Genomic DNA, 17,503 nt, shown 5'->3' on the forward strand with positions numbered 1-17,503 from the left:
AAGAAAACATGTGGACTTAAGCATGTGAAGAGACACCTTTAGAGGGTTACTGGACTGGCAACAGGCAAGAGTCCTCGTCCCTTGGAAGGGTCGACTCCCATTCATATGAATGTCCCTGGTGGGATGTGGAGCCAGGTGTTTGTGTGGATTCTGTAATGAATCCCAAATTTTCCTGAGTATGAGTCAGCTGGAGGCCCTTACCAGAAATGCAGATTCCTGGAATCTTCCCCAGAAATTGATATATGGTTATGGGACCACAGGCATGCAGCTCTATGAATAGTAGTCCCAGGTGGCCATACAGGTGGGAAGACAGTGGCCCTTACTTTATGAATGCTGGCTCTCCTGGGATTCTCACTCATTGAGTGTAAGAGTCACCTGGAGGACTTGTTTAAAGATTCCTGGTGCCACTCCCTATGGATTCCAATATAAGCCAACAAGCACACCAGGAAAGTCTTAACAGGAAGTCTAAGACAATGGTAGAGTTCCCTAGTGCGCTGAAAAAAAAAAAAAATGGGCTAATTCCTGGGTCCTACCCCAAAATATTATAATTAATTTAGTCAGGGAGGGTCAGGTCAGCAGCAGTGTCTGTCAAAAGCCCTGCTTACAAAAGTTTTATCAAAACTACCAATTATGGGGATAAGGAAAGCACATGAGAAAATATCTGTTTTAAAAAATAATATTGGATACTCTTCAAGAGAGTATAAGATTTCATGCAGTTAGCCAGCAATATGCTGATTTCTATACAGTTAACAGAAATAAAATTACCATGGCTTCATTTTCATTGTCTACAGCAGATCCAGGGACTCGGAATTGAGCTTTTTCCATTTTAGCACAAAATGTGAAAGATATTTTCTGGGTCCCCACAACCAGAGATTTTCCAGCCAATATGGTTTTTTGGTCAATGTTTTCTGAAGTATGAGGACTGCATTTCACTACCCTACCCAGATGGAAAGGACTCTACCGAGGCATAAGCTCTTCATGTAATTCTTTAGGCAGGGGTCACATTTATAGCTGCGGACCTAGTTTGGCTTTCCAGGGTCATCTTCAGGGCGGAGCAGCACCACAGGCAGGCAGGAGGAGCTGGCTCAGTGTCTTTTGGAGAAAAGTTACAGCGCCACTTATCTAGAGAGAGGGTTGAGTAGACAAACCTAACAAGACATAGGCAGCTCCAAGTTGGGATGAAAAGTTGAATTCTACTTTCAACTTCAGACAAGTCCTCCCACCTACTTTAATACTGAATCAAATGAATGAAAACCAACCCCAAAGCCAGCTTTCAAATGCTTCCTTCTAAATGAAGTGCACTCCACATGGAGAAAGCACTTGCCCACCAGTGAGGAGCCTCAGAGGAGCGGGCCTATGTAAGCTGGGGCTCCTGTCTAGTAGTAGCCACCCTCTGCTGAAAGGGTTGTACAGGCTTCTGTACATATTGTACAGCACTTCCATATTCAGAACTAAGACTGAGGAATAGCTACAAATGTCAGACAGAAGTGTGCAGAAACAGCAGCTGTTCACCATCTCTCAGCGTTGCTGGGCCACTTGGATTCCTTCCCGTCCCATGTGGACAAGTATCCTCAGATGTTCAGATGAAAAGGACAGTGTGAATCCATGGAGAACATCAATCATATTCGAAAAGCCAAATAAAGTTTCAGAAATGCTTCTGAATACAAAATAGATGATGGAAACATGAAGGCCAGTGAATGAAACTGCTCTCCCTTTTAATCAGTTTTACAGATTGACGCCATACAGCAGTAATCACATTGGGAGACAGGATGGGCTTCCTGTTCATATACAAGATTGTGCAAGCTCATGGACTGAGGCTTCAAGGTGTTACCAGTTTCGAGACAGGAGGCAGTACAAAGCTTTTTAGTACAGGGGAAGCACAGGAGGAGACGGTAGACAAGACGATTACCTTGGCAGAGGCGAGTTAAGGTGAGAGGCCAGTGCTGCTGGGCCTTCCTCTATCCTGAGCTCTGGCGGTGGCTCGTGCTGCTCCACAGGACTCTGCAGCTCAACCACAGCTCTCCTGCTGCAGCAGATCTACCTTCATATCTCCAAGTGTTCTCATGAGTAATAGAGCTATTCTTGGTCATCCTGCTTCTTGGTAACCTACATTCTAACATACATTAAGTCATTAAGTAATTACTAATCTGGCAAATCTTTCAAGAATTTTGGCATTCAGAACATCTCAAATACCCCATTACTGTTAATCCACTTACTAAAATTGTTTTTGAGTTTCAAGAAGACGGTTTCTGACCCCCCCCCCAATTATAACAATTACATAGACTCAACTAAAGGGAGGGAAAACAGATTTTTCTTCAAAGGAACAAATCAGGGATGGAAAGGCAGAAGGCCACCCAGGCTACACCGCTGAGGACGCTAACTGCACTACATTTCTATCACGTCTATGCAGTCCACTAACGCTATTCACCAGCCTTTGAACAAGCATGTTCCTGCCTGCCCTCTTCACACCCACTGTCAGCAGAGAAGACATTTTCAAGACTCATACATTTAATAAAACACCTAGCTGACCTTTACTTGGCCCAAACTGGAATTCTTACAGCAAGCAACAGGAAGATGGTGCCTAGGTTTGGCAACTGTCAGGTACCAGTTCATATGGCAAGAACACAGCTCCACACTGTTTCGGCTGGATTTTTGTTGTCCTGCTTATGCACTTTAGGAACATGTATTTGTAAAGTCCACTTTAAACACAGGCTTCCAGGATGTAACAGAAAAAGAAAACCATGCATCATAGCTATTTTCAATTTCCCAAAAGCCTAATTTTCTTACTGCTGTGATTTACCTATCTGTATAAAAGACTTTCCTAAGCAGGTTTTTATAAAGGAAAAAAAAAACAATTATTATGGCTGAAGTTTTACCTAATGTGAAGAGAAACAACAAAATATTCACTAGGTTTTTTCCTAAAAACAAAAAACAAAACAAAAAAAAACTTTATAAGAAAAGATTGTGTTCAATCTGTATTTCTCTTACTTCCAGAAACAAAATATTAATACAAAATGGTTTTTCTTTTAAGAAAATTCCACGAGACTGCAGTGAGCTGAGCTACTGTCTCTCCATAGAATGTGCATTAACTCTGTAAGTTCTGTATAATAACTGGTGGCTCCTGAATGTTCCCAATGGTGATTTTGTACCTTTGCACTAATCCTTCATGTAAAACAAGAATTAGAAGGTAGTAAAAAAGCCTTGAAGAACAACTGTTCCTCTTTCCTCCCCAAAATGTAAGTCATTTTTCTGTCTCACATACTATCATTGCCATACAGAGAATGACTGATTCAGAAATCAACACTTTAAGAAATACTATCATGAACCCAGAGAGGTGATGGTTAATGATGAAGTCCCCCTGCTCCTGAAAGGGACTTTAGGGGGAGCTGTCCCTGGAACGGCCGTCGTATGCTTCTTGGTCAGCTTCTGAATCAACGGTTCTACGTCAATACTGCTTGAGCACTGCAGAACCTCAATTCTTGCCTGCAATGTAGCCCAACACCCCAAATCCACCACCTCTCTTCCACAGAAAAGAACCCTGGTGCAATGTCCACATCTTCATATTTATTTCCACAGTGATAAAACATGGAATATATTTAGCTACCATAGTAGAGGAAAAAAAATCTTTCATTGATTTATGATTTAAGTCCCATAACAGTGAATCCAACTCTTCTAAGTCTCCAGTTGACTAACATTTACTCAATCAAATGCTGAAGTAAACGGACCCCCATCTAGGTCTCAGATCATGTCATACAGTTTGTCTTATAATGTACTTATGATGGATTGTGACTCCTAATACTCAAGCAGGGTTGATAGTAAGCGACAGCCCATGAAGCACATGGCTTTCTACATGATTTTTTTCTTTTGCAATGATGGAGATTGGAACAAGGGCCTTATGCATGTTAGGCAAGTGCTATACCACTGAGCCACAACCCCAGCCCCCAAATTCACTTGTTTTTTGTGTGTGGTGCTGTGACTTGAACCCTGGGCTTTGAGCATGCCAGGCAAGCATTCTACCACTGAGTGACTTCCCAGCCCTGTACACGGAATTTCTTTACCGAACATTCAAAAGGACATTTTGTAGTACTAATTTAATTTTGATCTTTCCCTAAAAGACAGAAACCACATCCCACACTCCTATGTATAACTTATTATTTGGGTGTTTTAAAATAAATGAGCAAGAAGTGGAGGCATGAAAAAAAATCCAGCTTCTTTTGGCATTAGGAGACAGAGATCTCAAGAAGAGAGCAGACAGCTTCTGTATCCACCTGCTCATGGCTGGTTGTCACAGTTCCCTTAAAAACAAATGCCTAAAATTGCTGCCAGCAATGAGGGGCTCAATGGGACTGTGTTTGCTATAAAAGAAGATAAACATGTTTAGGAAACATACAAAGAAGAACAAGTTGGTGATGGCCTATGTACAAGATTTGTGCTTGAAGCTTTGGTGTACCTCCTGGGCCAGTTGCTCAGATACCAAAGCCCATTCCTGATTAATTGTCAATACACAATTCAAACCAAACTACTGAAACACATTACTTTTTTTCAGAATAGGGAAATAAAGGCACAGAAACCTGTCAAAATAGATTTTTTTTCCCATAAGAATAGTATGGTTGGTTAAAATAGTTTATCACTAGTAAAACCTGTATCACTAGAGCAGACAATACAAATTAGTTTTAAAAAAAATGACATTCACTGAATTCCTGGTCTGTGCATTCAATGTGAATAATCATCAAAAATATATTACAATTAAAGGTTTATAAGGAGCTCTGTCTGGGGTTTCTATAGCATACTTAGTATTTTAGATGAGAAGTACCACACTGATATCTTGGCTGTCCACTGTTCCTTTTTGTGTCACCTAGAGAGTCTGTCTCTTAGGAGTGCAGGTTCACATGCTTCCACAGAATGCTGTGCCTACATGACCTCCTCAGGGACTTCCAGACTCCTCATCAGACTCCACATCTAAGAGTTCAATGACCTGTATGACACTTTAATAAATATTTCTGTGTTTTTTGCTTTTAAGTTCAGCTTAAATTTTGTCAAGGAAACCATTTCACAAGAGGGTTTTTCACAACCTACTATCAGCAATATTCCTTGTTTATTAGAATCTGAAGATGTCCATATTACATCAAATATAAATATATATTATATTTACATTTCCTTCTTAGCTTTTCAACTTAGGTGAGTGTATTTATAGATAATGCCACAAATGCACCACTATTATAACCCTCAGTGCAGCTGATATCGTTCTTCCATTAGATGCATATAAGACAGCATCTTAAAAGAGGTGTATTGTTCTTTTTAAACAATAGGAAAGAATGGGGTATCCATGAATGGACGTCTAGGAATTCCTTAAGAGATTCTGTTCTGTTTTTCAATATTTCAAAATACCTGAAAAAATGTGGTCCCTTTTTGCAGTACTATTCTCTACTTGGGGACAAGAAAATTAAATATGCAACCTGGAAAGGAAAAGAGCCCAAAGAAAAGAGAACCTGCTTGTTAGCTCATTAATCTGTTTTAGTAAAGATCTGTTTTAAAATGTCTGAATGCTGTACAATATTATACAAAAACAATCTTCAGCCTTCAAAGCAGCTGCTGCATTTTCTTAGAGATCTGTTTGCCTGACTAACAGTCTGCTGCCATGGTGGGCCTTTGTCTTGGTCACTTTCGGTCATCAATGGTTTTAATGAATTCTACTGCTGCTGTGAACTGCATCCACCAATAGGACTCTTCTCCAGACAGACAGCTGGCATAGAAGCTGCTGATGTACTGCACAGTGGACAGCAGGCAAGGTGGGTTTGCCTAGAGAAGTGAAAAATGAACAAGTCAATTACTTAGCTGCTAAGCTCTGCCCAAGTCATCTTAGCATGTGTTCTTTAAATGTTTTTTTTTTTTTTTTTTTTTTTTTTTTTGTGTGTGTGTGTGTGTGTGTGAAAGAAATACCAGTCCTTTTGAAAATAAACCCTAAATTGCTTTTTGGAAGTAATCTAAACAATATACTGGAAAGGCAGTTGGGTTCTAATCCTAGCTGAACTACCCAGAGCCTTCCATCCTGGCAAATCACCTAATCTTGATAGCCCCTCAAGTGGCTGAACTAATCTCCATAATCTTCTTCAACAGTCCAGGATTCCAGAAAGTTAGATAAGAAAATAAATGCTGTGGGCTAACTGATAATATCTGGTTAGGAAGTCCAGGTAGAATCAGCTGAGAATAAAAAAAATAAAATAAGAAAGGTAATGTGCCCCCTATAGCCAAGAGGGGACACAGAACATCTTCTGTTTGTTCACTTTCTTTCACATGGACAGAAAGGACACATGCTATTAAATAGTTAATAAGAGGACAAGCTGAGCCCCCTTCCTTAAAATCTGTTCAAAATGGCTCTGCAGAAGGACTAGCCAGATCACACTCAGAACAGAGAATAGCAAAGGCCAGGAGAAGTTGCACCTGCCTGTGTGCGGGGTTTCTGACTCTGAGCCAAAAGTTTCAGTTGCAGAAATATCACCAACACTAAAGATTAGGAAGATATATGTCAGACATACTTTAGATATCAGCGGCTGGGGTGTGCTAATATTCAGTGATGTCACCTGGGGCTGTGTGCACCCAAACTGCATGGTCACACCCAAAATGTTCAAAGTAAAATGTTTAAGTGAACTGTAATTTTAGATATAAAGGGATATAGCTCAGTTGGTAGAGTGCTTTCCTCACATGCAAAAAGCCCTGGGTTCAATTCCCAGCACCATTAAAAAAAAAAAAAAAAAGACAGACAAAAGATGTCAATACTTTTTAAAATAACGAAGTATAATTATAAAATAAGAGGCTCAAAGAAGAGAGAAGTGATTGGTAAATCTGGTGGTCTATTTAACAACCATTATAAAGAATTCCATGTGAAAGAAGATTACAAAAGTACAATAAAAAGAACCTGTTTTCATTCACTCAAGGATGACACATTAAGCCCCAATTAAGATCTATAGGCACTGGGCTGGGTTTGTGGCTCAGTGGTAGAGTGGTCGCCTAGCATGTGTGAGGCACTAGGTTCGATCCTTGGTGCCACATAAAAAAATAAATAAGTGAAATAAAGGTACAACTAAAAAAAAAAATGAAGAAAAAAAAAAAAAACTATAGGAAACTACTTAGATACTGAAAATGTTCATCTAGGAACTGATCCTCTCTTGCTTTGTTTTGAAAACTGTGACTTCTAAACAGAACAAATCTTGACATTATACACTTTCTTTCTAGATAACACAGGACTTGAGATGGAGAAGAGTCCAGGTCTCTAAGACTACACCACATTAAACCCTGTGCCACCCTACTCAGAATGCCACCTAAACTCTTTAACTGACAGTAGGTAAGAAAGAGACCCACCTTTATCAACACAAACACCAACACAGGAACAAAGTCATCTGCTCCAGGGACAGAGTCCTCATTGGCCAGGCTCAGGAGGTTCATAATTGTAGAGCACATTCTCAGGATGCACTGCACTTTGTCCCGGGGGGTTTTATAAGCACTTATTGTCCTGATTTCTGATTGTGCAGATGGCCACGGTGCTTCCCGAAGATAAACCTAAGTGAGACCACAGATAATAACAGACCCTCAATACAAGGGCAATGATCTGTTGGAGTGACCATGGCAACCTCCAACCCAAGTCGGGGACAGGCTAAGGTGGCTGCTTTCCTCTTTCTTCAGTAAAACTGGACTTCAGGTCCTTCCCCTTCCACCCAAGATTATAGTTATCTTTTAAATGTTTATGTAATATACTTTGTATTTTAAAATAGAGCAACACAGATATACATTAATAGAAAGGGTATACAATAAGAAAGAACCAAGAATTCATAAAATTTCAATGATCCTTTTTTTTTTTTTTTTTTTTTTTAGAAAGAGAGAAAATTTTAATATTTATGTTTTAGTTTTCGGTGGACACAACATCTTTGTTTGTATGTAGTGCTGAGGATTGAACCTGGGCCGCATGCATGCCAGGCGAGCGCGCTACCGCTTGAGCCACATCCCCAGCCCCAATGATCCTTCTTAAATAGCTAGAAAAGGACTTCTGTACATTTAATAGCATGAACAAGCTATTAAAACAAGATAATTTAAGAATTAATATATACTTTCTTACAGTGGTTCTTGAAATGAGATCTAAAAATAAAAAAGAATTAGAAATTTTATGCCAATTAATGTTTCATTTGTGGGGAATTTAATAAAAACAACCAGAACTAGCTCAAATAGCTGACATTTTCCAGATTTCTTATTTTGTAAGAGATGTATGCCAGGTAAAAATGCTAGTATCAATAACTAAAAGGTAATTTGAGACCATGCCATATTTAATTACTTCTTTTGGAACAAAATTCCTCACCCTCTTTGGAGTGCCACAAGCCCCTTCTTCAAATGGGATGGCTGTGTGGAAATAAGACTGTAAGAACACCAAGACAGCTCGCTGCCCAGGAAGGCAGGGCTTGGGACAGAAGCAAGCAGCTCTGGGGAGGCACTCTCCTCCTCTCCTCTATTGAGGTCCCTTTCCATGCCAGGGAAATTTAACCCTGGGAACATGACAGAGTGAAGATTATCTAGTGCAAACGGTGCTTTCTATTTTATCACACTCCAGTTCCCTGATACAGTGGTAACATGCACATGGTACACCATGCAGCTTAGTTAACATGTTGTACATAAACCTGTATTACCTCTGGGATCTGAAGAGCTCTGTGATTTGCAGTCACTACTTTAGACAATCTCTGGATATGTTCATGAAGAACCCTGAAAACCAAAATGCAAATGTAAATATACATTTCAGAAAATAAGGCATAAAAAAGCCATAGTCAAGTTTTTCAAAACACTCAAAGTATTTTAGACTTACTTATTTATGCAGATTACAAGTACAGTTGAGACTCTCATGGCCATAAGTTTTCTTTTTTATCAGAAAAGGTTCAGATTTAGGATCTGCTTAGAAATGCCAAATGAGCTGTGGGGATGCAGATGGGGTAGGGGAATCCTCCTTTCCTGGACTAGGACAGCATTCCAAGGAACAGAGGAGAGAAGCCCTTAGCTTGAACACACTACTTAGTAAAGGAGAGGAAAAAGAAGAAAGTGAGAGAAAGTAAGAGGGATCAAGAGCCAGAAACCAAAGATCAGGCTTTCAGATGGAGAAGGGACTCTGCCATTCACCAGCCCCTCACTTTGAATGTGAAAACAGGATTAAAAGGTACAGGATTTGCCTCAGTAGCAGGAGCTAGAATAGCTTCTTGACTTCCAATGTCTGGAAAGATCCAGACACTGTTTATTGTCTTTAAACCTGCAGAAATGCCATGAAGGAGTGGGTAGGAATAGTCTACTTCAAAGTTGCTCTCTGCAGTAAATGTAACTTCAATATCCCATTCTATATTCCATGCCTAACACCAGAAATTGGTGCTCTGGAGAGAGAAAAGGCCCCGGGGTAGGCTAACAACCTCGGAGACGATGATGAACACATGAGAGAGGCAAGTTGGAACAACTCTAAGTGATTTCACAAGAATGTGAATTCTCTCAAATTTATGTGCAACCTCTTAAAATTTCTGTAGTCCTCGGGATGTAGCTCAGTAGAGTGTTTGCCTAGGATGCATAAGGCCCTGGGTTGCATCCCACAAAAACAAAAACAAAACTTGCATAAACTATTAATAACCCTTCTCTGAGATCCTATTGCACAGACCCCCTTAGTTACTGGGCTGGGAAGCATGGAAATAACTGTTACACACTTAGGGCAAAAGTAGGACTGCAGAGCAGTACTTAGGGGAAAAAAAAAAAAAGAGTAATAACGGATAACACACTTAGGGCAAACGTAGGACTGAAGAGCAGTACTCAGGAAAATTAAGAAGAGTAATAATGAAAATGATAATTCCTCCATAGTCTCAATCCCCAAAATACCCAATGTCACTATTCTACATTTTTAGGGGGGAGGGTGGGAGTGGGATGGTGGTTGCCTTTTTTTTTTTTTTTTTTAATTTGTATTTTTTGAGACAGGGTCTTGCTAAATTGCTTAGGGCCTTGCTAAGTTCCTAAGGATGGCTTTGAACTTACCATCCTCCTACCTCGGCCTTCTAAGCCACTGGGATTACTTCTTATTTAATATTTTTGCAGTAGGCATCAAACCCAGGTCCTTTTGCACTCTACCACTTAACTACATCCCAAGCTCTCAGTATTACTTTCTAAAACAATTTTATTCAGACATAACTCACATACCATATAATTGCTGATATTTGTTGATAGTCAAATATATAACTGTTCATTCCTAATAAATATATAATGAGTACATATTAGAAGCCAGGCACTGTGCTTGATGCGATGACATTCATGCTCTCACAGAAAGGACAATCCAGGAGGAGAGAGAGCATTTATCAAATGATTACACAAACTAGTAATCAAGAACAGGAGAGAATCATTACCCTAAGTACATGTACGAAGATACGAATGGTGTGAATATACTTTGTATATAACCAGAGATATGAAAAATTAAGTTCTATATGTATAATATGAATTGTAATGCATCCTGCTATTATATATAACAAAGAAGAATAAAAAATAAAAATAAATAAGATTAAAAAAAAAAAAAAAGAACAGGAGAAAATTTCATTCCCCAGAGACATCAGGCAATGTCTGAAAACATTTTTGGTTGTCACAATTGGTTGGTTGGGCATTACTACACCTAGGGTGTTCAGGCAGGAATGCTGCCAAACACTCTACCATCTGTAGGACAGCCTAGTCTTCACAAAGAGCTGCCTGATTTCAAATGTCAGTAGTGCTGGGTTGAGAAACCTTGACTTAAATAAATGGCAAATAACAATCATGAAAGTGTTAAAGAGGGGTACTAGGCCTGAGACAGCCCTACGGGGATTTAAGCTAGTCAGGAAAAGTTTCCCAAGGAAGTGATTCTTGAATTGAAATCTGAATGATAAGTAAGAGTTAATCAGACAGAGAAAGCAGGGAAGAACATTTAAGGGAGGATACAAAGCTATGCCTTCCAAAAAGGCCACACAAATTCACATACCTGTCAGCCTGATGACCTTCCTGAAAACTGGGTATTTATTATTATTTTTTTAATTATTATTATTATTTTTTTGGTGGTGCTGGGGATTGAACTTAGGACCTCATGTATACTAGACAAGTATATACAACCACTGAGTTATATCCCAGGCCTTTTTTCTAATTTTTTATTTTGAGACAGGGCCTTGCTGGCCTCAAATTTGTCATCTTCCTCATGTATGTCCCCCAAGCATCTGGGATTACAGATAAGCCCCTCCATGCCCTACTTACCATTCTTTTGAATTGCATAACTCTCATGGGTGAAAAATGATAACTGAGACATTTCCTTTACTATCAGATGCTAAACCACAGGTACGGCTTGCCTAAAGTATGGGGCTACCTGATACACACATCCAGCACAGGCACGCAACACAGAAGTACTCACTGGTCACGAAGGATATCCCCATCCTGATTAGGGTAGAAGGCAAGCTTGAAAATGCGATTCATCACACTTCGTTCTATGGCCAGCTGAGCATCCTGCAGCTGCTCTTCACTTGCATTTTGCCATATGACATCCTGGGCCATTGCACCATAAAGAAACTGTAGAAAATCTTCTACCTGAGCAGTTTTATCATCAGCTGCTGTGAGTTTCTGAAAATCTCCAATGCACAAACAATAATTTTTAAAATACATCATATGAATAAACTTAAAAAGGAAATTTTAGAATTTCCCCATTTTCCTCTGTTTCATTTCCCCTCAATCCAACATATTAAATGGAAAATTCTAGAAATAAACAATTCATAAGTTTTGAATTGCAAGCTGTTTCTTGGTAGGCATCTCATTATAGGTTATAGGTATAGCATATAGAGATCAGTATTAGACACAGTTTCAGGCATCCGCTGGGGGGCGGGGTGTCTTGGAACATATCCCTTGCAGATAAGGGGGGACCAATGTATTAAAATCCGTTTTTAAAATATTTTTTTGTTGTTGTAGATGGACACAATACCTCTATTTTGTTTTTATGTTTCTTGTTTCCTCAACAAGTGTAGTGCTGAGGATCAAACCCACTGCTTTCCACATGCAAGGTGAGCACTCTAACCACTGAGCTAAAAACCCCAGCCCCTAAAATAATTTAAATTGCTAGTGATACAGACATTAAAGCCTAAAGGTTTTGGAGTGGTTTATTTTAGGACAATACACAGCCAAGTCATTAAAATCAGGAAAGAGTAAGAAATACCTAAATATTTATGTGCCAATGAGTTTGTTTAAAAATATGTTGTTTGTAAAAATGAGAAAAATTGTGTGAATCCAAAGTTTTACCAACTTCCCCAATTTTTAAAATAAACTGATATTCAATCCAGGAGAAAAAGAAATTTAGAGATTTGATATCAAAGTGTAATTATAAAGAATCCACAGGGGCTGGGGATATAGTTCAGTTGGTAGAGTGCTTACCTTGCATGCACAAGGTCCTGGGTTCAAGCCCCAGCACCATCAAAAAAAAAAAGAATCCACAAACTAACTGGGTATTTAAGGAGCTGGTCTAAAGCATGCAGGTACTTACACAAGCTAGCAAGCAAAACAAAACAAATTTTCCCAATCTTCCTAATAATAAATGGTTGAAGACATGCTTCCTCTAACAGTAGTTACCTTGAATGAATTCCCTGATCTTCTTTTCTTTGCTCTCAAGCAGTAACCTCACACAGACAGTGGTAAAATATCGATTGGCTACCTCTTTGTCCCGTAAAACCCTTTGCAAGAGCCTCTCCAGGTGAGCCTGCGTAGTCTGCAGTCCTTGTCGACAGCGAGTGAGGTAAGCGATATATGGGGCTCTTTTCCTAAAAGGAAAAATGCTTTTGCAGGACATCAGATATGTACGGTGCTTACTTTTTTTTTTAAAGACTAAGAGTTCTAATTTTTTTCACTTCATAAACTTTGGCTTTACAAATTGGCATGTCAGGCTACAGACAAATGTCCTGGGGAATATTTATGCTGCCAGCTCAAGAAACAGAATCCTGTTTTTCTTGAGCTGGCAGCATGAATTGTGCATGTCTGTGATGAACTGTATCTTTTGAACTGAATGTTTAGCTCCCTAACTCAGTGAATATTACTAAGGCTCTTCAGATTCTAGGTCTATTTTATACTGGAGCACAGTCTCCCCACTAGTAGCACCTCTTACTTAATAGGAAATGAACAGCTACAGAAAATTGAAAATAAGTTGGGCATGGTGGTATACACTTGGGAGGCTGAGGTAGGAGGATTACAAGTTTGAGGCCAGCCTGAGCAACATAGTGAAATCCTATCTCAAAATAAAAATTAAAAAAATAGCTGGAGATACAGCCCAGAAGTAGAATATTTCTGGGTTCAATCCCCAACCATCACCCCCCCACACATACAAAAAAAGAAAATGGTGATGATTAAAAATAACAACAAAATACAAGCTATACAAACTAGTTCGTTAAATACTCCCCACCAGCTATTTGCTTATGATGTTAATGTGGAGCTCATCCACTAGGACATGAGGCCTCCACACTGCCCATGCATCTCAGTTACACTCTTCCTCATAACCATCAGCTGGCAGCCAAAGAAAATCTACTACTACTTTTCTAGTAGTATTTACTAATGTCCCTTTAAAAGAAAGTAATAAACTAGTTATCCTAGCCTCACAATCTAGACAAACCTCTTTACTGTTTTTGTGCAAAGCTGACATAAACTGCACATTAGGAAGAGCTGCTCATTTGTAACTACATTTCTGGAGTGGGTAGCTTCAAAATCTATATCCAGGTAAACATAGACATGCACTTGGTAGTTGGCCTGGACTGGTTTGTGAAACAAGGACTAAAAAGAAAACAATTGCAGCTGAGAAGGTCTGTTGAATGGGTTGGGTATTACCTGTAGTCCTCAGCAATGGATGCCAGCAGTTTCCTACATGTCCTATTATCAAAACGGCATACACAACGCATTGTTTCTTGAAGTTGAGCCATTAAGTTCTTATCTTGTAAATTAATTGCTTCAGCTATTTGAACTTTTAAGAAGCATACAATTTCATTGTCTAAATAAAAAAAAAAGAATTACATTACCATAGAGAATTTCCATGGGCTTATATAAGCTTACATATATACTGTCCCCAGCATTTGGGACATTAATTCTACTGTACCATTTATCACCAAAACTAAGCAGTAGTGCCACTGCCATTTAGAAAAAAAAAAAAATTGATAAACTATCAGTAATCAAAGTGCCCTTAAGTGACATGAAAACAAATGTGTTAAGTTGAACCATGGAATATTAATACAGCTGAAGAGTGAAATACTGGCAATTTCATTGGTTCAAGCTGTAAATACAGAAGAAACTAAACTATCCAGCACCAACTTGCCTTCTGGGTCTGTATGATCTGGTAATCCGTTCCTTGTTGAATGGGTTAACACTGGGAAGGCAACAGAGTCCGCAGAGCAAAGAGCAAGCCTCAGTTTCTTTTTCGCATCTCTGAATAATGGGTACAAAACACATTAATTTCTTTGTCCAGAATGGTCACTTCTCTTTGTGGTGCTGGGAATCAAACCCAGGGCCTTGTACATACTAAGCATGTGCTCTACTACTGAGCTACCTCCTCACCCAGAAATGATCACATTTTATAAATATTTACTGTATGAGGGCTGGGATTGTGGCTCAGTGGTAGAGTGCTTCCTGAGCATTCAATCCTGGCACCACACAAAAATAAACAAAATAAAGGTATGTCCATCTACAGCCCCCCAAAAATTTAATTTAAATGAGCTACTTCAGGATTCAAATATTTCAAATGTTTATTTTGTTTATTTTTATGTGGTGCTGAGGATTGAACCCAGCGCCTCACATGTGCTAGGTGAGTGCTCTACCACTGAGCCACAACTCCAGCCCCACAAGTGTGTGTGTGTGTGTGTGTGTGTGTGTGTGTGTGTACGTATATATAAATTTGTGTGTGTGTGTATACGTATACACACACACACAAATTTATATATATATTTTTTCAGGGGGTGGTGGTGCTGGTGATTTAGCCCAGGGCCTTGGGCACAGGAGGCAAGCACTCTACCAACTGAGCTATACGCCCAGCCCCCTAAAAAAATAATTTTAACTTACATCTCGCTCTCACTTGAAAGAACACACTTCTAATTACCTGAGGAACAAGATTATAAAAGTGCTCTGGGCAAGGACCTCTCCATAGGGTCACCTGAATCAGTCAAACAAACCTTTTCTGACCTTCCATCACATGCTGAATTTTACATCAGGAACTCAGGAGAACCAGACAGCATATGTGCCAGAGAGGTCGCCAGCTCACCCCAGTACTCACACAAAAACACCTTCTACTGCATCTCTTGAAAAAAATTCTGGTCCTGTCACAATAAACTTGCCCACTGACAAGAAACCCTTTTTATTGCTCTGTTGCTTGAGAGTTTTTGTATTGGATTCCTCTTAACTTTCAAATGCTGAACCACCTACTTCCACCCAGTAGTTGAGCCCTCCTCAGCTAGGGGCTACCCTCCACAGCAATGCAGCTCTCCCTAAAGGGGAAGCATTGAGGCTCTCTTATTTGTTAGTGCCTATGATCTTTTCTGGTCCTGTGGGTCACAGACCAGAATGTCTTCAGAATAATCAAATCTGCTATCTAGATAAAGGAGTTTGAACACCTTAGAGAAAGGCCAGAGAGTGTGCCTCCTCTGTAGGATGTCACTTGTCCACCTCATGCTAGCTCTGAGTCTTTCTCTACTGGATTTCTTCCTATAAAATGAGAAATTAGATATCAAGATGAGGTAACATTCACCTCATTTGCCAAAAATATTATAAAATACATAATGGTAAAGTCACTTGATGAGTTTTAGAAAGTAATTCATGCTGGAAGGTAATTCTATCTGCTATTCCCCCAATTATACTGCAGGAAAAAAATATGGAAAGTTCCAAAAAGATCCGTTTTTTTTTTTTTTTTTTTTTTGGTACTACAGATTAAATCCAGGGACACTTAACTGCTGAGCTGCATTCTCAGTCCTTTTAATTTTTTAAATTTTGAGACAGATTCTCACTAAGTTGCTTAGGGCCTCACTAAGTTGCTGAGGCTGGCTTTGAACTTGAGATCCTCTTGCCTCAGCCTTCTGAGCTGCTGGGATTATAGGCGTGTGCCACTGAACCCAGTAGCAAATTTTATTTACAAATGTTTTTTGCATAAATATAATAATATATTATATTATTTTAATATATAAATATAATAATATAATCTATAAATATAATAATATATATATTATTTTAAGGAAGAGTTTCCTTAAAATAACTGGGAGGAGGTAAATATGGAATAATACTGGTTATGTGTTGGTAACTATTGGATCTGGATAATGGGTACATCATTGTATCTATTTGAAAATTTCTGGAATGAAAATTTAAGCCAAGTGCAGTGTCATACATTTGTAATCCCAGCAAATCAGGAGAATAAGGCAGGAGGATCACAGGTGCAAGGCCAGCTTCAGCAACTTAAACTTAGTGAGAACCTGTCTCAAGGGATCCCTGAGTTCAATCCCCAGCACCAAAATTAAAAAAAAAAAAAAAAAAAAAAAAATGTAAAAGAGAGAGAGGTGGGGGTGGGGGTGGGGGTGGGGGTGAGGGAGACATGGGACACGGGACTTTGCAAGTCCACAAGAGATAACTAGTACTTTAAAGCTCAGGCTTCTTGTCTGAGGAAACCGAGGATCGCTATCAAAGAACCCTGAAGTCATTTTCTTTCTCAAGCCCTGTTAGAAATAGAGGTCTGCCCACGTAATGAGGATGATGACAAAAAGAGAGGTTTATTCAGACGGTGAGTTGCTCCATCACTGTGTGCAGGGCAATTCCAAACTACCCATGCCCTCTCCTGATGTGAGCCACACACATTCATAGCTTTGCACAGGCAGGAGCACTGCAACTTGTTTTATTTGCTTATGTGTTTTATGTGGGCATGAGTCTTTTTTTTTTAAATCTCTGAATTATTGCCTTTGATACATGACATCCAGAACTGAAGCAAGTCTTCTCAGTAACTATTTCATTCTTATCTGTTTCATAAATCTATTATTAAAATGACTTAATGAATCATTTGAATTGAATTGACTCAAATAATGATTAAAAGCCCAAACCCCAAAGTCCCAAATACTACAAAAGAAATACCTATAAGAAAAAGCTGAATCCTGAGGGTGGGCTGCTTGGCTCGCAGAGTCTGGGAGATCATCAGCTGAGATGTTCTGTAGTGTTTCATCCCGAGGAGAATCATGTGCACTTTCACCATCACCCATGACCTCTGGAGAACAAAACCCATCACCGAGAAAAGAATAGTTATATTAATTTGTAATATTCTGGTATTGGTACTAGTAGGTAATTCAAAGCAACTCAATCCTTAAATTGGTAATGTCTTAGAGTAAAGTTCTTCAGAAGATAAAATAGAAAGAAGAAAAAACTCAAAACATTTGACCAAATGGTCAAAGCAACAATAATGTATCATGAGAGCAGATGCTGGGAATGGTTTTAATTCTTT

The 17,503-nt window shown here is 39.2% G+C and overlaps 1 protein-coding gene across 5 annotated transcripts in view; it reads right to left on the reverse strand.

Annotated features, from left to right (window-relative positions):
- Positions 1-4,572: 4,572 nt before the first annotated feature.
- The window catches only part of Gapvd1 (GTPase activating protein and VPS9 domains 1), an 89,175-nt gene continuing 76,244 nt past the window's right edge, over positions 4,573-17,503 (reverse strand). For all 5 annotated transcript variants that reach the window (XM_076845478.2, XM_076845481.2, XM_076845479.2 and 2 more), the window contains 8 exons: positions 17,140-17,269; positions 14,354-14,463; positions 13,873-14,032; positions 12,631-12,818; positions 11,429-11,642; positions 8,673-8,745; positions 7,360-7,557; positions 4,573-5,799 (listed from right to left, as the gene is read on the reverse strand). In XM_076845478.2, coding sequence (XP_076701593.1) covers positions 5,659-5,799; positions 7,360-7,557; positions 8,673-8,745; positions 11,429-11,642; positions 12,631-12,818; positions 13,873-14,032; positions 14,354-14,463; positions 17,140-17,269 — 1,214 coding nt within the window. In that variant the 3' untranslated portion in view covers positions 4,573-5,658. The remainder of the gene's footprint in view (positions 5,800-7,359; positions 7,558-8,672; positions 8,746-11,428; positions 11,643-12,630; positions 12,819-13,872; positions 14,033-14,353; positions 14,464-17,139; positions 17,270-17,503) is intronic.

This window comes from Callospermophilus lateralis, chromosome 2 (assembly GCF_048772815.1).
Source record: "Callospermophilus lateralis isolate mCalLat2 chromosome 2, mCalLat2.hap1, whole genome shotgun sequence".
Taxonomy (NCBI): Eukaryota; Metazoa; Chordata; class Mammalia; order Rodentia; family Sciuridae; genus Callospermophilus; species Callospermophilus lateralis.